The 26,607-nt window shown below is 41.0% G+C and overlaps 1 protein-coding gene across 3 annotated transcripts in view; it reads right to left on the bottom strand.

Annotated features, from left to right (window-relative positions):
- The window catches only part of lrrtm4l1 (leucine rich repeat transmembrane neuronal 4 like 1), an 86,242-nt gene extending 60,067 nt beyond the window's left edge, over nucleotides 1-26,175 (bottom strand). For all 3 annotated transcript variants that reach the window (XR_007451664.1, XM_049603501.1, XM_049603502.1), the window contains exon 1: nucleotides 25,591-26,175. Coding sequence is in view for 2 of the 3 variants with exons in the window: in XM_049603501.1 (XP_049459458.1) it covers nucleotides 25,591-25,594 (4 nt within the window). In the remaining variant the exon portion in view is untranslated. The remainder of the gene's footprint in view (nucleotides 1-25,590) is intronic.
- Between the last annotated feature and the right edge of the window lie 432 nt (nucleotides 26,176-26,607).

Raw genomic sequence — 26,607 nt, 5'->3', positions numbered from 1 at the left:
GAGGTATATTAAGAGATTATTTTCTTTTGAGTTTAGTAGTTCAGTATGCTTAAAAAAGCCAAAGTACCAAAACTGTCACTTTTAATGGTTATGATTTCCCTCCTAACCAGGCAATCAAAAAGTGTGTTGTGCTATATTCAAAGTGGCAGTCTCAAAGATTTCAGTCGTGGTTGATTTGGCGTCACCTATAGTTACTAGAGGTAACAAATGCAGTTTAATTCTACAGGTCACAGAACAAAACAAGCTATTGTCGTTTTAATAAAGAAGTCAGGCACTAATTGGCCTTTCTCCTTCATTCTGTGAGCAACTGTGATCGGATTTATGCTGCACACGGTGCGAGTCTGCAGACAGCAGGGCACAGTGAAAAGAGTTGGTTACCCCGCTAAGTTGGAGGTTTGCATCCTGTCACCTGCAGCTCTTCATTTAACAGCTCACCGTGGCTCCTCCTGACTGTTCCACTACTCCCTGCGATATTTCAACTCATTTGCTTTCAACAGATGCTGAAACTGACTGTTGTCCTGTTTTGTAGATGCCCTTCTGATGCCAAGCTTACTGACAAACACACTGCATTCCCTGTCAACCTTTGTTTTGCCAGTTAAATGCTTTAAACATGAAGCTGCAGCAGAGGGAAACGTTTGGGTTTGCATAAGCAGTAAGTTCATACAGCACTGTTTCTGTGAATCATCACCCTCAGAACTCAGTTCATAATTACTGCAATACTTTCATCAGTGGGCCGTAACTCATACACCACTGTGTTAGCTCATTTGGTAATAAATACTGACGTAAAGGCCCAGCGTGTAAGATTTATATTGGCAGAAATGGCATACAATAAAACAAATATATTTTATTCAGTGTGTAATCACCTGAAAATAAGAATTGGTTTTGTTTCTTACCTTAGTCATTTATATCTACATAGGGAGTGGGTACTCATTTATGGAGACTGCATGGACAACTGCCATGTTTCTAACGCAGCCCACAACAGACAAACCAAACACTAGTGCCATTTGTGTTGTTGTTTGTTGCAGTTAGAAGCTCATCTGTGACGAGCAGTGTCACATAAACACTGATTTGTGGTGTGAGACTGCTTTACTAAAGAGACAGTGCACCCAAAAATGAAAATTCAGCCATTATCTACTCATCCATATGCCGATGGAGGCTCAGGTGAAGTTTTAGAGTCCTCACATCCCTTACGGAGATCCAAGGGGAGAGTGGGTAGCAGCACAACTCCACATAATGCAGGCTGGGCGCCCCAGATTAAAATGTCCAAAAACCACAAAATATCTCCATACTGCTTGTCCGTGTCCTGAAGCCCCGACATAAAAAATTGTTTGGAAAAACGTCATTTAAACTTTTTAGCCTCATTGTAGCCTGTAGCTCTAACTGCCTCTCTGTGGACCGCGCTCACGTGTGTAGCGCTTGCGCAAGACTGTGAGACACGGGCACCGCCTTCATGCGTGTTCACATGTTTTTGCTGGTCTTGCATGCAAGCGCACACACGTGAGCTTGGTGTAGAAGCAGTCAGAGCTGCAGGCTACAATGAGGCTAAAAACAGAGTTCATATGACGTTTTTCGAAACAACTTTTTATGTCGGGGCTTCAGGACACTTGGATCACTACGGACGAACGGCATGGAGATATTTTGTGGTTTCAGTTTTGTGTTTTTGGATGTTTGAATCTGGGGCGCCGTAAGCCTCCATTAGGTGGAGTTGTCTTGCTACCCCCTCTCTCCTTGGATCTCCGCAAGTGTTGTGAGGACTCTAAAACTTCACCTGAACCTCCATCGGCATATGGGTGAGTAGATAATGACTGAAATTTTCATTTTTGGGTGCACTATCCCTTTAAGGGTTTTTACTGATTAAATTACCATGACTGTTTGTTTCGAAGAGGAAAAGACCTCTGCAGATAAATCAGCTCCGCATAAAAACATACTGAACAACTAAATCTTAGGTTATCAGAAAAAAAGTAAGCTTTGGCCAATCATTATCATGTTTTCTGGGTGTGCCCAAAAATACAACCATAATGGCAAGAGATTGCAGCTGAGATTCACAAGATAATTAGATAGATTTAGTCTACTCATTTGTCACATTATACTGAGGAAAAATACCTGAAACTGTCCCACACAAAGGTGAATATTTATTAAAGATACTTTTGGCAAGTAGCAGGAAAGCCATAACTTGCAAATGGTTGCAAATTAACCCTCCAACATTGGTCCAGTGGCTGGGGATTATATACTGTACGGAGAGACTTGCTTTTATTTTAAGGCTAGAGATAGTAGAAATGTATAAAATACTGTGAGAAATGGATTGTGTATAAATGCTGTTGAGAAAAATGTGACACTGTATGCCTGGATGTAATTAAAAAATGTACTGTGATTTGACCATGTACAGTAACACCAATGACGACCTCATGTTCTTTGTTTTCTTCAATTTAAAAAAAGAGTAACATCTCTGACATCTTGAACTGTGTCGGCGCAAAAACTATTTTTTAATTTTCATACTTTATATCTTCCATTATGAGGAAATAACATTCTCTGCTCCACTGATGCTAATGGCAGTACTCACTGGGTAGCTAAAGTGCCTGTGCTCTTTCATGCCATATTTTTTTCCTGTTTGCTCTGTTGTGGTAACACCCCTAGAGGAAATATCAATAAAACTTGGGTGTCGTTGACGTACAGTTGTCCACGACAGCAGATTGCTCTGTGTTTCTACTGGTCCAAGTGACAGCTGCGACGGGAAAAGTCGTGAACGACAAAAATAAAATCAAACATGCTAGACTTTCTGTTGGAATGTCATGAGGTGTCCAAGGCGTGGCGTCAGCTGTCGTCTGCTATGACACACTACATGAGATGAAACGATATACCATACAACACTGCGTCGGGCAACGGTGCTGGTATCATGTAGTGTGAACTCGGCATATTATTCATTTAATCTTAAAGATTATTATTTACTAAAAATAACATATGGAAGTAAAGCAAAGAAAGAGTGCAAGATATTGCTGGGTTTTCATGGATATGCCAGAGTACAAGCAAAAAGGAGAGCCTTCCGAGGACATAAGACAATAGAGAAAGTAAATAAGGTCTAGTGATAGTGAGTGTATGAGAACTGAGTGAAGATGCATGCTATGTGGATTTGGGAGCTATAAATAAATCCCTTGAGTCCTCCAAGCAAAAGATGCAGTGCCACTTCCATCACCTCCATTAGGTAGTCCAAGCATCCATGGCACTATACCCAGTCCTCAGTCTTCCCTACATGATAATCCCATTGAGAAGTGTCTGTTGTGAAGCCCTTAGGGAAACCTCACGATGTCATATCACTAAAACTACATTTGGGATCAAACGGAGTTGAGGATCCAAACATATTTTAGATGTTAGAGAACTCCAGGCTGTGCGATGTGATAGAAAGCCACAACATTTAGCCACTGGCTCATTGACGCCTCCACAAGACACTATTTTTAATTAGCACACATTTGTTCAGCATGGATTTCTGCAGAGACAGAAGAGTAACAAAAACCCGCTGGACATGTGTACACCCGGCCCCCATGAGAGACTGCACAGAGCAGCATGAAGAGAGACTTTCACTTTAGCACAGATTGATGGTCCAGTCATTAAATGTGGTATTCTACACAGGCATCAGTCAGGTTTTCCTCTTTGTTTCTTCATGCATCAGATGCTGTAAGAAGCAAGGCACGAGGACTCCCGCAGAACAATGGGGGAAAGCTGCGAGAGCCTCCCACAGCTTTCCAAATATACACAATTTTCACATGAATCATTTCAAACGCTTGTCTCCAAGTCTGACCGACAGCAACCGCAGAAAGTAGCCGCCTGGAACGGCCATTATGGCTAAATGTATATTACGGATGTACATCAATACATGTGTCACTGCGGGGAGAAAACAGTCAGAATCTCACATATGAGTGAAAATGCTGCAGCCACAGCTCAGGCAGGCATCGCTATCTGCTCCCCCTCAGAAGAGATTTGATCTCATGTGGTAAGCTACACACATCTGTTTACCTGGCTCCCTCTTCTTAGTAGAGCATGACCAATCACAGCCACAGGGCTGTGGAGATTTCATATCTCGTAGAAGTTAAATCTTGGAGATTTGAACAACTTGCAGTGCAGTAACACAGAAGTACACATTAGTGTACTTATCACAAAGATAAAGCTGTGCCTAATAACTTTTTAAGTATGAATGGCAGTGGATGAAAATGGCAACTTAATACAACCCGCAGCCTATCACACAAACCCAGTTTATGTGATAGGCTGTGGGTTTGATAATACTGTCGCACTGAGTGATTTCTGTCATAGAATGTAGGTGAATTGAGCCTATAGTAGCTCTGATTTTTCCACAGGGGATCCACCTGTGAAACCAACACAGTAGAGGTTGACTGATTTTTAAAGGCTGATCTAATAACAATAATTTGGAATAGGTGAGAAATAGCAACTGAAACAGTGTCAGATATAAACAACCTTGGACTTTATTAGAAACTACTGTTGACTGAACATCTAAGCCAAAGTAATACCTAAATAAATTTGGATCACAAATATCAAACTGAAATTAATCAACATCTACATAAATAAGCCATATAAATCTGGATCTGAACATCCAGCAGTAAAGATTGATGAGTGGGAGTGACTTTTGTTGTTCTTTAGATATTAATTTTCCTCATAGTTAACTTGAGATACTAAACAGGGACATTACCTCAACTATTTATTTGAAAATATATTTCAATAACTTTTGAGTATTTTGTAATTGACAGTTGATCAGGATCAGCTGATTGATGCAAGGGAGTCAGCTGATAGATCACATGATTCCCGTCTATGCAACCAATTGGCAAATCTCATTCAGTGTGCCCTATTTAAACTGCTCTGGCCTGCCTACTGTTGCTGCTTCCTTTGCAAGCTGCTTTGCACCCCACCTCCACCCCAGCTCCTCCTTTTCATGTTGTGTCTGACTTATCAATGTCATTTCTGTTTGTCATTGATGCTGCTCTGTTTTGTTCCTGGGGGGTCTTTGCTGCTGCTCTCCCTGTCTTAGGCTTTCCATGTAGGCGCATGGAAGGGCAGGGAAGTTTGCTCTTTCTGCCTCAGGCTTTCCTTGTTTGCACATGGAAGGGCAGAGAGGTGTGCTGTCTCTGCCATAAGGCTTTCCACGTAGGCCCCAGTACAGAGCCATACTGCCAAACGTAATACCACAAATGGAAATTTTCTTTGATTAAACTGTTCCTGACTTAAATACCTTGTCCCTGATTATAAAAACGAGACTGGGTAAAAAGTATATGTCTGGATCATGTATGAAATGCTAGAGGGCTTTTATTTTGAAACAGACAGTGGAACTCAAAGACTTTTGTTCTTTTGTGCTGTTGCAATTCAACTGACCTCTTAAACAAAGGTTTGCTACAATTTTCCAGAGATCGTAGTTTGGTGACCTGATTTGAATTAAACTGAATTAAAAATGCAATACAAAAAATATAGATTAAATCCTAAATGAAGAGTATTGCACCAATTTATGATGCATTTATATACGTTAGAAAATGACATAAAATCAAGGCAGAGGGACCAACAATTCAATGTATTTTTCTCCTATGTCAAATCCTGGCGCCTACATCGCCCACGATGCAACACTAAAGCCATTTATTTAAAGCTGATTTCAGTTAAAACCCAGTGTGTTGCACTTGAGCCAGCAAAATGGCGCTCTTGGAGAGGGACAAGATGGGTAGCTGTGCCTCAAAGAAATCTGGAGCACATTGCTTGCTATTTTATTGCGTGCAGCGAATAATGCTTCAACACAATTTGCGTTTGATGAAGATGCAATCGCAGCCAATGAATATCCATTACAGAACAGCCTCTGTGCTCCAGCTTCCCTCTGGGCTCAACTACTCCCCAACTGGGAGTAGTTTGCTGAAGTTAGACTCAAATGTTCACACTAAATGTCAACTAAAATGAGCTTGTGAATGCACAAAACAGCAAAAGTTAAATTATTATATAATTTCCTAAAATATATCTCATCCCCAATTACCTCACCTACGGTCAAGTTCCAGTGGCAACCTTTCTGAAATCCCATAAAAGTGAGACTGCCCCCCCCCCCCTCCCCAGCCTCCAGGGACAGAGCAGATTCTGGCAGGCCCGACAGAGTCAGCTGTCGTCTTCCTTGGCGGTGCGACAAGTTGATATTTCATTTGAATGCACGGTGCTCTGAGCACTGATGCAAAGGCTATTACCCAGAGTGCCCAAGTGGGCTGGCCAGCGGGGCTAAGGCCGCACGCTGGGGCACTTCAAAGAAATGAAAAGTGCGCAAGAAAACAAAATATTTCTTATTAAATGGTCTACTGTAGCACAGGTTATACACATTAAAAGGAAGGGTTTCTTTGTGGCAGCTTCTCAAGGTTATAGACTGGAGGTAATACATCATCCACATCTTAAAGATGGATTTATGAATCTAGTGTAGACATGCTACATTTTATGTTTTAATTTTACTTAAGCTGTTTTGTACTATACTACACTTGCCTCCCCTCTTTCTTTCATTTGTCACCTCTTATTAATGAGGTATTTCACTGCAGGAAATAAAACTAAGCTGTCTATGCAGTAGAAAAACTCAAAATCCTTTTCAAATTGGTGCTATATGATTAGAAAAAACAGAGAAAAGGGGCTATGTCATTCACTTGAGCTCAGGAGGTAGAAAACCTACAACTACCTAAATGCACTGCGCCACACTGGACCGACAGATGCTCACACTGGTGTGTGACATAATGCAGGTTTGTCCATTTTTCCACAGCAAATAATATGATAACCAGCTGGTAGCAAATGATCTCTAAACAGTAAGCCTACATATGTTTCTAAAAACATTCTAGGCATGAAGTAAGAAACGCAGTGGCGCCCATTAGCTCAGTAGGTAGTGTGGGTGTCCCATGTATAAAGGCAACGGTATTGCCGCAGTGGTTGCAGGTTTGATTTCAGCCCTTTGATGCATGTCATCCCCTCTCCCTCTCTTCCCCTTTGATCTGTCCATCAAAAAAAGGCAGAAAAGCCAGAAAAATAACCTTGAAAAATATATAGGCAATGCAGTATCAGAATTTTGGTTTATATTTGATCAGCACTGCTGAGTTTTACTGTTTGATCTAAGTTTTTACAGCACAGGAAACAGCAAGGTGCCCACTAGGTTTAGGCAGTAACACAGTGTTACTAGACTTCTCTGACTTTTTACCGCCAGGGAAAAATTCTTATTCAGTGGCTCGCCATATTTCCACTTGTTGACATATTGACATCATTCTCTCTCTCACTTGGTAATGTAAACCAACATGATGCTGAAAGCATTATTACAAAATCTACATATAAAATGTGTGCATAGTTGCAGTGGTATCAATAAACTGTGGTTACAGCCTGATGATTAGAACAGAAATGGCAGAGCATAAAGGTCCAGGTACCGCAAAACTCATTCAGTGGCTCCTCTGGCAGAAGGAAATCACCTGTTCATTTATATATATATATATATATGGTAATGTATAACCAACATGATATATATATATCTATCTATATATATATATATATATATATATATATATATATATATATATATATATATATATATATATCATGAACAGGTGATCACAGGTTACAGCCTAAATGATTAGAGGAGAAATGGCATGAGCATGCCAAACCCGGTCTCACACCATTTCTTGTCATATTCACAGTCTATCACAGTTAGTCAACAATTAGTATCACCCCCCTCCCCCCTAAAAAAAACAAAACTTTTTTTTTATATAGATATATATATCTATCTATATATATATATATATATATATATATATATATCCCAGGGGACACTTTTTTTGTATTTGGGAGCTGTTTAAATGTGTAATTTGTGGTACATTTTATTTTGTTGAACTATTAATATTGTATACAGAATCTGAATCTCACTCTGAGTTACTGTTGTTGTTGATGAAAAAATGAGAGATCATTTTTGTTTCGTTTTTACTGAATATTTGAAGGCAAACTGTGAAACTATATCACTTATTTTGTTGCAATTCGTTGTTTTTTTTTTACTAATTTATCATATCATCAAGAATATTGTTATCACACAAATACCCTGTAATACCGTGACTTTATTTTAGGGCCATATTGCCAACCTCTAATGGTGACTGCCAGTGGTGGGGATAACGGTACAGGACTGTAAACAGCTGTTCCCATACAGCAGAGAGAAACAGCGGGAAAAACAGCATATTTTCACATGTAATTTGGTCGATTGAAGTAGTAGTTTGTCCAAACTAGGGGTGAGTTCGTGTACAAAAATCTCTAAACGTTTAGAGTGGGTAATTTTTCGCCATCCCGAATTCTGGTCCCTGAGTCCTGACAGTAAGCTATGGCGAGCCCGTAGAAGCCGTATTTCCCATGCATGTCAGCGATTTTCACCGGGAACGCACGCAAGTAATTCAGGCTGACTTTACCTGTTTTTCAGCGAACTCCTCTGATAATTTTATTAAAAAGCATGGCATATAGGTCCACAGTAACTTATTATTATTATTATTATGATTATTATTATTATTGGGTCTTATAAGAGTAGTCTACAATGAGTACCAGGCCATCAAATCACAGCATCCGCAGTCAGAGGACACAGAATTGTGTGCGCTTTTACGCAGACCGTTTTAATAGAACGGAGCACGTAGGCTACTTGACCTGTTGCCAAACCCGGTCTCACACCATTTCTTGTCATATTCACAGTCTATCACAGTTAGTCAACAATTAGTATCACCCCCCTCCCCCCTAAAAAAAACAAAACGTTTTTCGTGTACTAATTTTTCATAACCGTTTATGATCTCAAACACGTGAACATGCGTAAACGGTGATTGTGGGACAGTGGACTAACCAACTACACGATTAACAAGACTAACCAAGACGGTTTTAGTGAGTTTTATTTTGCGCACACAAATACCGTCAAATACCATATACCTTGGTATGGAGGTTTGAAAAAACAGATACTGCCCAAGCCTAGCACGCACTTCCTGTTCACACATTCTCATATTGCAGCCAAACAGTGCACTGCAATAGGTTTCCGAAGACATTTGAGACGAGGAATAGGCAACACTGTAACAGGATCTTGGTTAATATTTGATCAGCTCTGTCTAATTTTACCACTGATTTGTGAGGAAGTGAAAGAGAAGGGCAGGTCTCTCTCGATCCACTTCTATACTAGTTTGTGTCTATGGTAAGTGGTATTCAAAAATTAGAAAGTACAATCTGTAGTTTGAGCAACAGCCCTATAGAGCCAGCCAAAATCACACCATTCGGTGGATGACACATGGATTTGAGCTAAGCGATGAGCAGAGAGATCTGGCACTGGTAAGATGGAGGGACGTCTACCATAGTTCATTCACACATACTACCCACATTTCTATGATCCAAAGCCCGTTTATAATCCGCAAAGTATCCCTATAAAAAATGTATAAAATGTATGCATGGTGCCTTCTTAGGGAAAGCCTGATCACAACAGAACTCGGAGGCTGTATTACATATAATCTGTATTCCTACAGAACTTAAAGCTTCAGATATGGACTCGTTAATTCCCCCAACCCCACCTCCTGCCTTCCCTTCCCTCCCCGACTGTCTTACTCTCTGACACGAGAGCCAAGGGTTTTAAAGTGTGTGATGTGTGATCGAGCTTAGGCAAGCAAAATTCTAGGGCACTACAGCATGTGTGATATATTACATTATTGAGTGTGTGCGCTCAGATTTAAGGCACATAAAATTAAAAATACTTTCAGGGCACAGAAGTGTGTGACATATTACCAGTCACGGAGCCCATCATGCAATGGTGATTAATTGGACACACTGGCATTACAATATTGAAATGAAGTACCTTTTACACACTTAAAACCCATTATTTTAAGCCCATTAATTTGAAAATTGGAGTCAGCTGTAATTTCAACTCGCAGCAAAAGCAGGAAGCGGTATAAAACGGCTGATTTATGATAAAAGCTTATTTTACTACTACTAGGGCTGCACATACATGCGGAGATAGGAGGAGCAGCCAGTCACCGAAACACATACTATACTTTACAACGGGAAGAAGATGTATGGAAAACTGCAGCGCAGCTTGTTAATATCGCAGCAGTAATGGCGAAATGCAGCTTAAATGGGGCAGCATCCATTAAAAATTTAAATGAAATGAACAGTCAATTTGGTTTGCTCACTTATTCTGTCTGGATTTGTGAAGGCTGTAGTAACGGAGGTCTTGCGAGTCTACGACCTACTCGAGTGTAACAGTGAAAGAGGGGAATAAAGACAGACAGATTGCTCCGGCTTTGCCTGCTGGCTTCTTTATAGGAAAAAGAGAAAGGCCTAAATGATTACCACTTAAAGACCTGATGCCATGATTAGGTGTATTGATTTTTTTAAGTCTAAGCATTAACATTCCAGATCAATGGGATTAGCAACATACGGTATGTAGAATTCTTATTTATCCACAAGAGAAACTGCCTGTAACGTACATCAACTTCTCACTGTAAGTGCAGTGCAGCTGAGCCGGACGCCATGTCTATTGATTGACGTGTCTATCACTCTCATTTATACCACGGCCACTGTAAATTCTCTGTTCTGATTGGCCGGCAAGTGTGCATTGACTTTTAGCCACTGCACGGCATAAACAAACAGCTATGTCTAAAGGTGTGTAAGAACCATGTTGTATGTTGACTGCCACTGCAAAAGTAAATCGTGTTATGCCACTCACAATATGCATCAGAATTAAAGTCGTTGGTTATGTTGTTTGTTCTGAATGTGCTTTTATGTGTCTTTGTCCTATAAAGACTTGCGCTCCACTTTTTGTCCTGCTGTTGCACAATTTGGGTTCTTTGAGTTTCAACGGAGCAGCTTCTGAATCACCATTTTCTATGACCACATATTGTAGACCCTATAACAGCTCAAGGAAATTCAATTTCACCAAAAGGTCAGTTTTTGATAATCCATCATTGCATATGGGATAAACTGCTTTTCACTCTCTATGAGCCTCATCATCACTGAATAGCCGACTGAGGGGAGTTATTAGCCTCCAGAAGTGCATGTTGGAGTTGGACATGGTTGTCTACATGAGTCAGAGCCCTTTACATCAGGGATACTCAAACTGCTATGCCCAGGGGCCACTTTTGCAAATGACAGGAGGCCAGGGGCCAGCCAATAAACAAATAATAATATTCATCTGATAAAATGACAAAAAAAAACCCAAAGTAAATCCAGTTGTGGCACCCCTGCAATAGGGCTGGGCAATATAACAACTATGAGTGATATATCAATGTACTTTCTAGCAACATGTAAATGGCACATCGCCGCTCTTCTTGGTAGTGGTAGTCTTTGTGACAATGAGACAGCGTCTGGATGCAGGCCACAGATCTGTTTACAAAATGCAGCAACAACACAGACGTTTCATATATAAGATGTATATAATGTGGGCAAAGTATCTCTCGCTCTTTCCCTCCCGCGGCCTCTCTGTTGATGCTCTGTGCATAAATAAGATTAATATCCTGAATAAATAAAGTATTTAAATGGTTTTCCAGCTCTAGATTCAGTAAAAAGGCCATGGAAACCTTTCAACTCCCCCTGCATAGATTTTTAATTGTTCTACACCTACTTGATACGTATATACTCATGTTTTAGTTTTGTGTCCTGTGTTGCAAACCTTTAAACCTATATAAACTATATAATGATGAAAACTCTGTCTGTGTGTCTGTTCCACGTTTTTCTCCTCACTGACTTGGTCAATCCATGTGAAATTTGGCACAGTGGTAGAGGGTCATGGGGGGATGCCAATGAAGCAATATTACATCAATTGGCCAAAAGGGGGCGCTATAGCAACCGACTGAAATCGCACACTTTGAATGGGCATATCTCATGCCCCGTATGTCGGAGAGACATGAAACTTTGCACAGAGATGCCTCTCTTCATGAGGAACAAATTTGCCTCAAGAACCCATAACTTCCACTTATATAGATTTTCCGCCATTTTGAATTTTTTGAAAAACACTTCAAATGGATCTCTTCCTAGGAAGTTTGAGCGATCTGCATGAAACTGGGTGAACATAATCTAGGGACCAATAGCTAAAGTTCCCTCTTGGCAAAAGTTGGAAAACTTACTCAAACTGAGCTTCTATAAGGCAATGAATATTGCGGAGGGCGTGGCTCATCACATAAAGGTGTATAACATCTCAAGGGTTTCACCCATCACCACGCAACTTTGTAGGCATATGACCACACATAATCTGAGGGGACCCCTCCATTATTGACCCCATCAAACAAAATGGGGGCGCTAGAGAGCTCATTTCTTATCTAGGCCTAACCGCCATATTGATTTTTACTAAACTTGGTAGATATGTAGAACAGGACGCCTCAAGGTGACTGGAGAAATTTAACTCTAATTGACAACTGGGTGGCGCTATAACAACAGATACTTCAAATACTTAAAGATGGCTAAAATGTGACCAATCGCTGTGGCTCCCCCTGCGGACCAATTTTTTGTTTTTTTTTCCTAATTTTTGGTATGACTAAGTCATGGTATGATATGCTGCTGCAACAACGGCTAGCCGCACCTTTCCCATGTGAACTACCAGTGTGCCCCACTTTTAAGTCAATACAACATCTGAACACTTTAACTATCTGCCTTTCAACGTGCTACCTCAACTACTAATGTACAGTTTTAGCCCACTAACTATCCACTATTGGCAATGGTACTAAAAACTCTGAATACATTGCTCTTCTTAATGGGTTCAGTTGACTATTTAATCTGCAATTTCCTATGACCTGTATCCCAAACACACACCATATGAAACTGCACGTGGGCAACTGTGCACTCTGTGGGTATGGACTAGTTTACATGTTGTGGAGCTGTATATTTTCAAACAGTGGAATAAAATCCCTGTCTCTGCATTTTATTTTGATCACAGTCTGTTTTTATAAAAGTGCTTGTGACATTCTGAAATGTAGCTTTGACTTATAACTGAAAACATGTAGCCCATTTCATAGTACATACAGATATATATGTATATCGTGTGTTGCTGGTCAGCCTGTAAATACTGAGATATGAATTTTTGCCATATCACTCAGCCCCATCCTGCACAGGTCAGATGTACTTGGGGTGTTTCTAGAATTCATAGATGTTCAGGGCTTAGCCTGGACCACAGATCCTCCCCTGTCACTTTTCTTCTTATCACTATCCCACCACTGACGAGATATTCCGGCAATCCGTGTTTTCACTGTTATAAGATAGGGGGCGCTGTTACACATCTTGTGAAATAGAAAACCACTGCAGTGTCCAAAAACAAATGAAGAGGAAGATCCGCTGGAAGAAGATGCTGCACTAAAAGAAAAAGTTACAGTTGTGTAAGCTGTGGAGAAGTTGATGGCGTCAAACTTTGACAATTCCTGTTCTGATCAACATTCTGAATCCGATTTGGAAGAAGAAGCAAACGAGTTTGGTGGGATGAAACGGGATCTCCATGACAGTGACACACGGACAACATGACATGTTCCACTATACCTAACAGAGAATATTATCTTTATTATCATTATCAACATTATTCTCATCCATACAAATCTAACTTACGTAAGGAAATGAGAAAAAAAATATTCATGTGAAATTTATTTTGTACTTGAAAATGACCATCTGACAAATATTTTTCTCAGGCTGTTGTTCGAAATGTTTTTTTATTTTTTTATTTTATGAAAATGCACAAATTCAAGTGCTGGGGAAAAAAGTAATAAGATAAAATAAAATGGGGTTTTTTTGCTTTAAAAAACAGTGTCTCTTTTTTAGTTTCATGTATATACTGTTTACATATTAATAGAACTAATTATTCTGTGGGTCTTAAAATATTAGTGAACATGATCAAAAGTGCTGGCGGTGGCTGGCAACTTCAAATTAAATACTCTGGCGGGGAAAGTTTTAAATAAACAAACCCTATTTTGTTGCTTTTTAATGCACTCTGGCAACATATTTACATTCAAAGTACAAAAAAAGCCGCCAGTATAAATTAATTTATTTTCACTGTGTGTTGGGAAATGATCGGTGGGCCAGCAGGCACACTATCACAGGCCAGATTTGGCCCACGGGCTGTACATTGAGTATCACTGCTTTACATCCTGCAGGAAGTGGTGAGGACGGTTTTTAACAAGCTGCCACTACAGTGTGCGTGTGTGGGAGACAGAGCGTTAACATATTCTCCTTTGGAAAGACTTTCAGACTTGATTATATAGCGAATCAGGATGCAGCACTTTTCTCAAATCATATAAGATGAGTGTGTTCAAGAAATGTCTTCCTCCCCTGATTTGTCACAATCATCACATCTGAGGAGCTGGAGCCAGAATCTGGCATCTGAATATAATAAACAATAAACAGCCAATTTATAATGAATGCATTGTTTATCACAGTTCTCTGTTATTACTCTGTTGGCACTGATTAATTAATCAACCTCAATAAATCTGTTTTGACATTTCCATTCTGACTTTGATGTGAAGCCGCCAAACATATGATAGAAGTCAATCACAAACAGAAATCACACCCTTTTACCGTTCGCCTATTTGTGGAAGCCGCTAAGTATGCTCGTCGAGGATGTAAAATATAATTTGGAAGGAGGGAGACCTTTAAAAAGGCTAATTGGTTATTTTGAATGTCAACATTTTTACACCAGCAGGTTCTGTGTGGCCATGAAAGCTGCCCGCTGTGGAAAAAGGCAGCCTTAATGAGACGTGTTGGATGGAAGTCCACTTGGAGGAGTGACTTTTTACAGGAGCTTCGGCCAAATCATTCTGGTTTGGTGCCTGCTGCTTTCTCTCAGCCACAGCTCGGCCTGATATTCGACTGACTTTGAGCCTTGTGAATATCCTAATCGTACATCTGTTTAAGCATGTTTGTGCAGCCTGATTGTATTTTAATAAAACCACGTGTGTTTAATAAAACCACGTGTGCATCGAGTGCTGGGTGGTGGTAGTTAGGCGAGGTCAGGGCAAAAGTGAAATCTGCACACTGCTTAATATTCCCATTAAAACTTTAATTATCTGTTGCTGCAGTGTTTTGATCTGACAGGAGGTTCGTGCCTGATGAAGATCCATCAAAGATAGCAAAACTGCAGCAATAGATAATTAAATTTATGAAACAGTGTACAGATTTTATTTTGTGCCTTGATATCTGCTTCTTCATCCGGCTACTGTGCTGCTTATCTTTCTTAGACACTGGCAGTAGCTTAATTCCTTGGCTGTAAAAATAGACAAAAACGTAACAACTCCTTTCCCTAAAAAATGATTAAAGCACAATGGAAACTATTTGATATGATGGCGTCTAATTGGGGTGAGGAGGTCTGAGTTTTAGTTGTCTTATTTTATTTTTAATAATCAATTTAGAGAGAAGGACATTCATTTTCCCTTCATGAGAAAATATAGATTTCCTCAGATCACACAGCAGCAGGAGGCAGACACTTCGCTTCTCCAGCAGCCGCGGACGATAACTCAGCCATATAACTGAAAGTATTCCACCTTTCCACCCATGGCGCTTAACATCCGGACTCAGCCTGTCATAAAGTGACAGCTGAAACTCTTCACAGGACCATAATATCACCCATATCAGGAACTTTACTGACACCGGCTTTCCTATGGACCTAAACTCACACACACTCACACGTTATTGGTTTAGAAATCCGTGCAGAGAGGCAGAGAGGCAGAGAGCTGCACTAATCGATATGAGTGCTGGTGTCAAAAGATCAGCACAGACCGAGAAGTTTAAGCCGGCCACTATGAGGCGAGCCGGTTGTAAAGACTGAGGAGTTGACATCATGGATGATGATTTTGTGTGTGGTATGCAGGCAATCAGTGAAGGTCAGCAGCAGGTCCATTCAAGACACAATGTTTACCTTCAACCAGAATTCAGCACACTATGCCATTGTATATACACTGTATGTACGTAGCCTTGACAAAGCAATTTTCTGTTTCCCTATTTGAACCTTGAACTGCCCTTTATGCTGTTCCTCCTGACTGTGAAAGGGTTGTGAATGAAATCATATTAAAGACCTTTTCATACACTGTTTTGCAAATCTGATGTGAATCCTCCAGAATTAAAGCACCATCTGCACCAATGGTAACTAAATAAAGAACACACATTCAGCATAAATGAAACATTCCTGCTGATCTGATCACAGGTGCGTGTGAATGTTACTGCTGCTGGTGCTTCTTTTTCTGTTTCCCAAAAGTCCAAGTGACCTCAAATAACATTAACCTGTGTGTTTAAACTTTTTCTGAGATTACACATTAATAGATCTTTTCCCCCTCCTTCGTGTCTATTTCTCTGCACGTCCCTCCAGGGGCTTAATACTTTACACAAAGAGGCTGCCCTCATCAGAAAAATGAAAGCCGTGGTCATTTGTTTAAAGGCCCTGAAGACCTCATTCTAAGTCAGCTTCTTGCAATGAGCTATGAGCTGCTACGTGAACTAACATTTTTTCCCCCTGCCAAAGTCAGAGCAGTGAAGGTTGTTTCACAGAAGAAACTTCTGTATTTGTGTTTTTATCTAAGCTCTATCGCTGGTTTGTGATGGGTGGGGCTTTGCAGAGAAAGGGTGACATCAGGTGACCCTACCACCAGAAAAAATGTTGCCATTGTAGGTTCCTGCAAACCACAGATATGTAACATTTCTACACTATTATGTAGCAGATATATTGAATTTTTCTTCACAACAACGCTGCAGTTATCGAAAAGAAAATTAGTGGTGGTTGGGAAAAGATCAGGTTTTGGCTTAAAATATCCACTTTTGGTGGCAAAATCACGGCTGAACATGCTGCTAATGTCTCGCAAAAAAACAACAGCTTTTGTTTGTTGGCCTCGAACAGTGATCTGCTGCCTGCAGCTCGGCAGTCATCTCACTTAGGTGTCACCATCCACCATCTCTCCACCCCTCCATGACAAAGTAAGCTCATATACATGTAATCAGAACTACTCGACTGAATATGATATCTATGAAATGTAAAAACGCAACATATCTGGTTTGCAAAACATAGAATGCCAACATTTTCTCTTGGCCAGTGGGCTGCATCATATACTGCCATGCACCAATTAGGATTTAGCAGTATTGAGTATTGAGTCCAAATATGATGATGACATTTGAGGAGTTGTTTACTAATGTTGCCAGGCTACTGTCAATTAAATCTAATCAAACCACACCCACAGTGCTGCTAAAGCAGATAAGCTTAAGATTTTATTGAGTGTCAAACTCTAAACAATAATTAAGGATGTTGTTTTCAGAACTTTAACTTTGTGTCTTTGTTATGTAGTCATTACAGTAATATTTATGCTATAGAGATATACTTTTTTTGTAGTTTTCAGGGAAAACTTAAACACTGAAACGCCCCATGTTTGCATTTTCTTTGGCTAAATGACCTCTTGCGGCTGAGCACTATTAATTTAAGAGTAAAGGCAGAATTGTTGGTTAAAGGTAGGATCTGGAGGATTTTCAAACAAAACAAAATATAGACATGTACAAATGAAATCCTGCTTAATCATCACCTATGGGCTTCTACTCATGTGTGGTGGTGACTCTGTTTGCAGAGTTCCTGCCCTTTAACTGTATTTTGATGTTTTTGTGAGCTCGGACCACTTCTGGGCGGAGATTTCCCCAGCCAATGAGAGAGCGCAGGTGCTGTGCCCGAGCATGTCTGAGCGTGCACCAGCGCGAGCCTTGCCCAAACCTCTTCTGTGAAGCCTTCTTCCGTACCTCCGGGCTCCGCACTCCCGGGAGAGTTGAGCCTGATAGGAGGGGCCAAATTTGAATGTGTGTTTACAAACAGCAACTGGAAAACCCTCCAGACCCTACCTTTAAGGGGCCACACCCGTGCTGCCTTTTTTGTGCCCTCAAATTCATTGTTTTCAATGTAGACATCCAGCAGGCTTGCTCAAATGCCAGAGTGACGTGCCTATGTTTGAGGCCGCAACAGAGTACAACTTTTGGAACGCAGCAGTGCGCATCGCATGTCATGTGATGAAGACCAACCAATCACAACCGACAGATATCTTTCCCTTCTTCTGTAAATATTCAGTCTGATAAATACGGAAAAGTTGATCATGTTAGTGCAGGGCTACCCAGAGCTTTACATCTGTCCCACGGATGATAGGCCTACACACTTATAAACAGCGGCTGGAAGAGGATCAGCTCTGCACTCAGGGTTTCAGGTAAGTAGGCTATACGATGCTTGTTAGGGTTGCTTAGCAAGCTCAGACGCAACTTGCTGCCACAGGCACAAAAAAAGGCACAGGACTAACACCAAATCACCCACCCTGACTTCATGTTTTACTGGGGGTTAAAGACACGCCATGTGTATGTGTACAGCCCTAACACTTCGTCTTCTACCAACAGTCAAGGCCCAAATGCACTGAAAACATCTGACGCAGTACCTCTATTGCTTCAAATGGTCGAACCCGCACCATAAGCGTCAAGTTGCTTTGTTGCCCCTATCTCTACCTTGTTTTCACTTTGTAGTATGAAATGACCAACACCTCCACCCTGCAATGAATCATATTCATTTACACTCATAAACTAATCAGCCGACTTTAGTGGGACTTAGTGCCACTAGTGTGTGACAAAGAGAGTGATAAAGAAAGGAAAGAGAAGGTGGAAGGTGGACTATTGCAAGCAATGTTTCTGTAAGTAATTAATAACTTGGAACGCTGCATGTGGGCCTCATCACTAGATGCAATTCAAGAACCTCACTACAGTTGAAAACCGCAGATAAAACACATTCTCAATCCGACCTCATCCCATTTGGTCATGGACTTTGCACGTCCAGATATGAAATGCAAGGTACCCCGGGTGCATTGGTTGTTGATGTTCTGGGAATCTTTGTCAAGTTCTGCCTGTTACATGCATTGTCTTCTTTCAAAATACACTTCAGTTTTCACAGTAAATTTACCATTTACATAGAGTCTCTTTCAAAATAAACGCACTACGTCAGCATATAAACGCAAGTTGATGGTTTTTTTTTCCTCCAACAACTAACACACATGGTTAGGTTTAGGAAAAAAGAACAGGGTTTGGCTTTAGAATCTTACGGGACGCAAACACCACTCTCCCTGGTGAAAGTCGATGTCTGTCTTACCCATCCAGCACCTCTCCTACCCGCCCTACTCCAACTTTCGCCAGCTTAACTGTCGTTCTTGTCCCACCCCGTTTCCTCCTGATGCTGCCGAGCGCCATTAAACTATAACGGCGACTGGCCGCGTATCATGCTGACGTTAAAGTACAGGTTTTTATTGTCAGTGTCAGTACCAGATTTCGACGACTTTGGGAGTGAGACTGGGTTGGCAGATAACAGTCCCATAACTGCGCTGAGAACACTGGACTCATTTGTGTCTGACACTTGCCACCTCCCTTCATTTTCCTGCACCATTTTAGTGGTGAAAAAACAAAAATCAAAGCATTTGAATGCTGTTTTGTACTTTGATTATCATGACAACAACTGAAGCTTGTAACTCTACAATGCTAAATGAAAAACTATGACTGCTATACTACTACAGATCTTAACCGTTGTGCTGTCACATGTCAAATACTAAAAATAAGAAAAAGTAAAGCTTAGAACCACCAACCAATCTTAGAACCTCCATGTATCAGCTATCATGACCTTTAACTGACATCTACAGGTCTAAAACTTAACTTGCCACATAATCCTAACAACAGCAGTTATCTGACATAGTATAGAGTTATGACAAGCTGTGCTTTATGAGAAGAAAATATAAAAGATGAAATGAGCTGGCTGGTTCCTTACAAACCTCTTACATATAAAAAGCAACCTTTTCCCAAAGTACTGCTAGTTCTGTGGTGCTGTAATTTCATGTAGCGTTACTTAAATAGAAATGTATAGGAAGTTAATGGGGGTATCTGTAATATACAAACATTTTGCCTAAATAGGGACCTTTTTCTAAAACACTGCTGCTTCTGTGGTGTTGCCATTTCACATCAGATGCCCATGTTTGAGCTTTCAGTGTTGACCAAGATCTTCCCTAACCCTAACCAAGGAGTTTTAGTTGCCTACACTTAATCAAACCTGAACCACTGAGGTAGCAGATCACGTGCTGTTTCTAAAGGCACTAACAAATGATCTTTTGTCATTCAGACTGGAGGACGTGCATGAAAATAAATCCAAAATATTAAGAAGAATCAAATGTATAAAACCATGACAACCACACGTAGGCTGCAGTGTGCTTCAGGGACATACAAATATACACAATACATTATCATGTGCTTCTTGTTGCAGAGCCTTTTTTTGTGCAAGCTCAGCTCCAAGTGCCTACTGCCAGACTTTGTTCTCAGTGTTGTGTCTCTGCCCATATTTCACTGCATGAGTTCAATGTGCAGGACACACTGTTTGGTGGAAGTCTTTCACACTCACTTCAGAATTTCAAGGAAAAAATACAAAATGGAAAAAGACGAATGCAAACTTTGAGGGAGTGTTGAAATTCAAGATAGTCCGGCGCTCTGCACAGCGACAGGGACAAATAAAGTGAAACGAATGACCTGGAGGTACTGTATAAGAGTTCGATGTGATATGCTGTGTTATGACGGTTTGATGGCGTGTGTGGGTAGTGGTGAAGTGAATATTACTAAACTGCTGCAAAAATTGCCTGATGGGGGCTTTCAGTCAGGCTCAGAATGAGGAAACATGCCTCACGCTGACAGAATAATCCTTATTGATGGCTTCAGCTATTTCTAAAGGTGCTACGACTGCAGCCATTTACGCTGCTCAAGGTTAGTTAGGTTTTCTTCTTTCTTCTTTAACATATAGGTGGTCTTTATCATACATAACATGGCTCTGGAAGAAGAATCATAAAGCCAAACAAATGTACATTTTGTTCTATTGCTTCAATCGGCAGAACGGAGAGACCTTGTCTTTGAAATAATAGGGATTTTATTTGAATAAGAACTTTGCAGTTTGACTGCGCTAATTAATTTTAACAATAAACCAGAGCTTAAAAACTAGATCAACATCTGCTGCCTAGGACTAACATAACGGCCTTATCTGCAGGAAAAAGTTAGTGGTTTTGTGCCAGTGGCAAACCTGTGAATAACTCCGCAGCACTAATTAACTGCACTATTATAAGTTTGAAGAAGCAGAATGGAAAAAATGTGTCCACAGGTTTATTTTTTCCCCCAGAAATTCAGCTTAGGTTTCCAAGACGTGTGCTCCGTGGGCCAATTACTGTCTGTGTCTGCTCTAGGAAACGGATGGATTATCGAATAAATTGAAGGTTATTTGAGCCTAATTGCCCTGTTGTTCTTGCCTAAGCAGCTCTACTACGGCAGAACGAGTGTGTGCACAGTCAGAGCGGAGACCGTCGGGCCCTTGTGTCGTTCACAATGACTCCTGCAATGCTTTTCCCTGCCCTTACTTCATGTCGGATGAGGATGTAGCTTCTGTGCATCGTTTGCACAGTTTTGTTGTAGGTTGAAGGAAAGCTTAGGCCACGAATATGTGATTAGAATGTATCAGTGTTGGGCTTGTCCGTCAAAAGTATGTTAGAAATAAGTCTTGTTTTACTTTCAGTGCTCAGAAAAAAACTTGCGGATGCTGCTTTTCTGTCTGTGATTGATTACGGTGACATATTGTATGTGCATGCATCCTCCTTGATTCAGCGTACCACACATCTCTATGTTTTATTACAAATGCAGAGTCCCGTACTCATCACTTCATTCTTTATGATTTCATGGGTTGGATGTCTTTAACCATTCGCACACAACAGCACTGGTATATTTTCATCCATGTAGCAATATTGGGAAAATTTCCGGCCTACCTCTGCACCCTTCTGCTACACTCCTCTAAGTGGCTGCTTTTTAATGTTCCCCAGGTTTTAACAGATCTGGGGAAACTGCGTTCTCCTACTGTGCACCTTGGACATGGAACAATCTTCAAAAAGAGGCACTTACATCCATTGATAAATTCAAGGGCTTAATAAAGACTGTGATGATAGGCATGTGCTTGTTTTTCTTGAGAGGCCACTATGTTTGAATAGTTGTTTTGTTGTGGATTTTTGTATTAAATGTTGTATTTGTTGCATTTTAATGTGTTTTGATTGGCTGCTACCTTGGACGGGTCTCTCTTGTAAAAGAGATTTTCAATCTCAATGGGACTTCCTGGTTGAATAAAGGTTAAATAAATAAATAAAATGTTCTTCTTTGAAAAATAATACATTGCTTGATACTTGTTTTGAAACACTCAGACTATTAAATTAATTACCAATGAACAAAAAAATGTTGGCAATGGTTTTGATGATTATTTATCAAGCAAAAATGCCAAATGTTGTTGAGTTTTAGCATGTCAAATGTGAAGATTTGCTGCTTTTCTCTGACTAACATCGATATTGATGAGTTATTTTTTGACTGAATGCTCATCACAGTCTCTCTTAAATTGTGTGTTTTGCCCAAAGAACACCAAAGTATTCAGTATACCTGGATGTTAAACAGAAAAAAGTTGCAAAAATTCAGCCCAGAATATGGTATAAACTTTGCTTTCCCATTTTGGACAAAATACTATACTATGACATTTCTTGATGACTCTTGACGATGTACTACACTATGACAATGCAGCAAACAAGGCGGTAGATAATAGGGCTGCAACGATTAGTCGACTAATCGATGACTAATTGACTATTAAAATAATCGGGGACTATTTTAGTAGTCGACTAATCGGTTTGAGTCTTTTTTCATAGAAAAGTACAATAAAAGTACCCCAAAAATACTCTTATTGCAGCTTTTTCCATTCAGATACTGGCAGCTTTACACACTCTCACATGACGGTGAACTAAAACCCTTTGGCATGAGTATGAAACAAGACATTAGATGACATAATTCTGGGGTTTGGGAGAGAAAGACCGACATTTTTCAACATTTTAACACATTTTTTGACAGAATGATTAGTCGACTAATCGAAGAAATAATCGACAGATTAGTCGACAATGAAAATAATCGTTAGTTGCAGCCCTAGTGGATAAAGACTGAGACTGTCTGGCCCTTGTGTTGTTCACAATGACTCCTGCTTTCCCTGCCCTGACTTCATGTCAGACGAGGATGTAGCCTCTGTGCATCGTTTGCACAGAGGCTGAATCTAAATTCAACAGCTTAGGCCACAAATATGTGATTAGAATGTGTCAGTGTTGGGCTTGTCCGTCAAAAGTATGTCCTTTTATTAAAAATGAACACATTGCTTGATAAGAGTTTTGAAACACTCAGTCTATTAAATGATTTGCCAGTCAACAGAAAATGTTGGCAACAGTTTTGATGATCATTTATAAAGCAAAAATGCAGAATGTTCTCAAGTTTCAGCTTGTCAAATGTAAAGATTTCCTGCTTTTCTCTGTTGAAAATCAATGTATACTGAATATGCTGGTGTTGGTCGGGCAAAGCAAGCAATATGCAAGAAACTGGGATGAGCATTTAGCCAAAAAATAACTGATCAATATTGAAGTAACACTCTGAACAGTTGCTGCTAAGCTGTGATTCTCAAACACAGCCAAAGCTGATTCTGTCTTTCTGTGTGGATGATAATGAAATTATGTTGATGTCATGTTTTATTCTGGAATATTGGTGGAAAAAACTTCATCCTTGAAGATAGTATGAACTTTGCTTTCCCAATTTAAATGTGGAAAACAGGTCGATGGATAAAGACAAGTGATTGGAATGTATCAGTGTTGGGCTTGTCTGTCAAAATAATGCTCTTACTAAAAAACAATAAATTACTTGACAGTAGGTTTGAAACGCTCAGTCTATTAACTGAATTGCAAATAAACACAAAATGCTGGCAACAGTTTTGATGATCATTTATCAAGCAAAAATGCCAAATGTGAAGTTTCAGCTCGTCAAATGCTGCTTTTCTCTGTTTAACATCAATGTAAATGGATACTTTGGTGCTGTGAATTGTTGGTTGGTTGGGCAAAGCATGCAATTTGGAAGAAATTGCAAAGAGCATTTGTCAGAAAAATAACTGATCAATATTGAAGTAACACTGTGAACAGTTGTTACTTGGCTGTGACTCACAAGCACTGCCAAAACTGATTCTGCCCTTCTGTGTGGATGATAATTAAATTATGTTGATGTCATGTTTTATTCTGGAATTTTGGTGCAAAAAAAATCCCCCTAGAAGATGGTATAAACTTTCCCATTTAAAGTGTGGGGAAAAAGGCAGTGGATAAAGATGGGCTCCTGTGAGAGAGCTTCAGTAAGAAGCTTTGAAATCCAAACAAATGCAGGCACTTATTTTGGCTTATAGTAATTGTGATGACATAATTAAAACCGTAATAGCATGTGCTCATTAGTTGCACTAAGCCGCTCATTTCTTGGGTAAGTGCCACAATTGTGCACAGATGTGTGGGGGGGGCAGCATGCATCTCTGCAGCCTGTGTCAGCTTTTCAGTCCATTTAGAAATCAAAAATAAGAAATAAAAATAAACATAACAGCAGCATGAATCCAACAAGTGAGATAAGTCGAGACAGAAAATGAATCACAGTGGTGCAGTTTCAAAACGGCTCTCTCTCCCTGCACCCAGCCGCCTATCAAACATGCCCTGTTCTCGGTGTTTGCGCGCGTGCATGCGTCCGCGTGCCTCACGTATGAATAATAGTCCTTCACTGAGATATTTCAGCGAGTAAAGTTGCACTGAAAGGAAAAAGGGCGTGAAATATCAGGAGGCTTTCAGTGAGAGCAGCTGCAGAGTGCTTCAAAGTCAACATCATTTCATCGCGTTTGCAGTGACAATCCTGGACACCCACAGTCCTCTCTGAGCCCCTCCAAATATATGCACAAAATAAAAAACAGGAGAGCTGCGGATCGCAAAGCTGCTGAAACACTGGAGAAGAAGAAGAAGAAGAAGTGGAGGCTGAGCGGTGGATTTAACGTTAGCTCTGGAGCACCCACAGTCAGTAAAATGGAGGAGGTGATAGGCAGTGTGGGATGAGATTGTAGGTGCCCAGAGCTGTCAGGAGAAGAGGGGAGGTAGGAGAAATAGGACGGAGTCAAAACATGTCAGAGCTTTGAAGGGAGAAGACAGGAGGGGGCTGAGAGGTGGTGGTGGTGATGGAGAGGAGGGGGGAGGCCACAGAAAACGCACTCATCACACTTCGGCCATTTAAGGTCAGGTCGGGATTTAAGGGGGGGGGGAACAAACTTGTTCCAGTAACAAGGACGTCATGGGGAAGATCATCTTTAGCTCCAACTCATCCTGCACTGGCACCTAAACCCACGATTGACACATTGTAGGGGCTACTTCCCTTCCACATCATAAAGGTGAGAGACTGTCTCTCTCCTCTCCTTTGATATTGAGAGGTGCCAACACTCCTGCTTTTTAAAATTCAAGGAAATATTTGGAGGAAAATAAAAGTCTGAAGATGCCAGCTCGCTGCGCAGGAACAAACCGCAAAAGATTTGGGAGAATTTTTCTCCACATCCACACACTCCGAGATGCGCCAAAGGACCAAACACCAACCCATAGTGTTATTTTAAGGACCACAAGTGCGCTCAACTACACGGACAGTGATGATTTACAGTCTCCCGGGGTGCTCGCTTCAAAACGACACAATCTTCCACCTACTTACCCATGTTGTCTCATCGGTCCGTTCCCTCCGTCCTCCGTGGCGCAATCCGCCGCACAGATCACGACTTCTTCCGTGTCGCCTTTCCTTTTTCCAGTACCTGGAGAGCCCCGGAGCTTTGCGCGCCTCTCACGCGAGGGGTGACTCACCTGCCTTCATTGTTTAAAAAAAAAAACAACAAAAAAAACCCACTGTCTCTTGATTATACAGAGAAGCTTTTAAAGTTTGCGCCCATGCTCCCCGACGCAGGGCAACTTTCCACAGCTGTCACAAATATCCATCAAGTGCCAAGTTGGGAGTCAAACGCCCGGCTCTACAGGGCTTTTTCACCCGATGCAAGCATAGTGTTGGAACAGGTGCCCGCGGAAACAACAAGAAGAAGAGATAGTCACACGTTGCAAAAGTTAAAGAGGTGTAAAGGAGGCTGGGTTCTTGCCGCGGGGGACGGTGCAGTCGGCGGCGGAGGCAGGTGTCCTCTGCGCAAACATCCAGCGGAGCGGCAGAGACGCCAGGCAGCGATCACACAGCCAGGCACGGGCACTGTCAGGGGCTCCTGAGCTGTGCAGTGCAATTGGCAAGCAGGTCCGCGTGTGCGCGCCCGGCTGCGTGGGGGACGTGTGCGCGCGTGTGCAGGCGCGAGGAGGGGAAAAAAAGGAGAGGGAGAAAAGCATTCAATGCAGTGTTGAACAGCTGTAGGCAGATTTGGCCAAATGTGAGATTTGCTTTTGTTTTGTTGTGGATCGGATTTTTTCCGTCTCCATCACCACCGACACCATCACACATGCAGGAGCCGTGTCTCCCCCCCGCCCTGCTTTACCATGCTTCCCCTCTATAAGTCCATTATGCAGGTGTTGTGGAGGATATGCTGAGGGCTCTATGTGGTCATCATTATAGCATGAGTGGGTAGCCTGCCTGATCCCACCTCTTGTTGCATAATTATTGCGGATGGGAAGGCTAAATGCGAGAGTTTTGTTGGAGCAGGGATGCTGCTGGACGTGCTCTCCAAGAGATTTTCTTTAA

The sequence above is a fragment of the Epinephelus fuscoguttatus genome, linkage group LG18, assembly GCF_011397635.1.
Source record: "Epinephelus fuscoguttatus linkage group LG18, E.fuscoguttatus.final_Chr_v1".
Classification (NCBI taxonomy): Eukaryota; Metazoa; Chordata; class Actinopteri; order Perciformes; family Serranidae; genus Epinephelus; species Epinephelus fuscoguttatus.
This window is presented reverse-complemented; position numbering and strand designations above follow the sequence as displayed.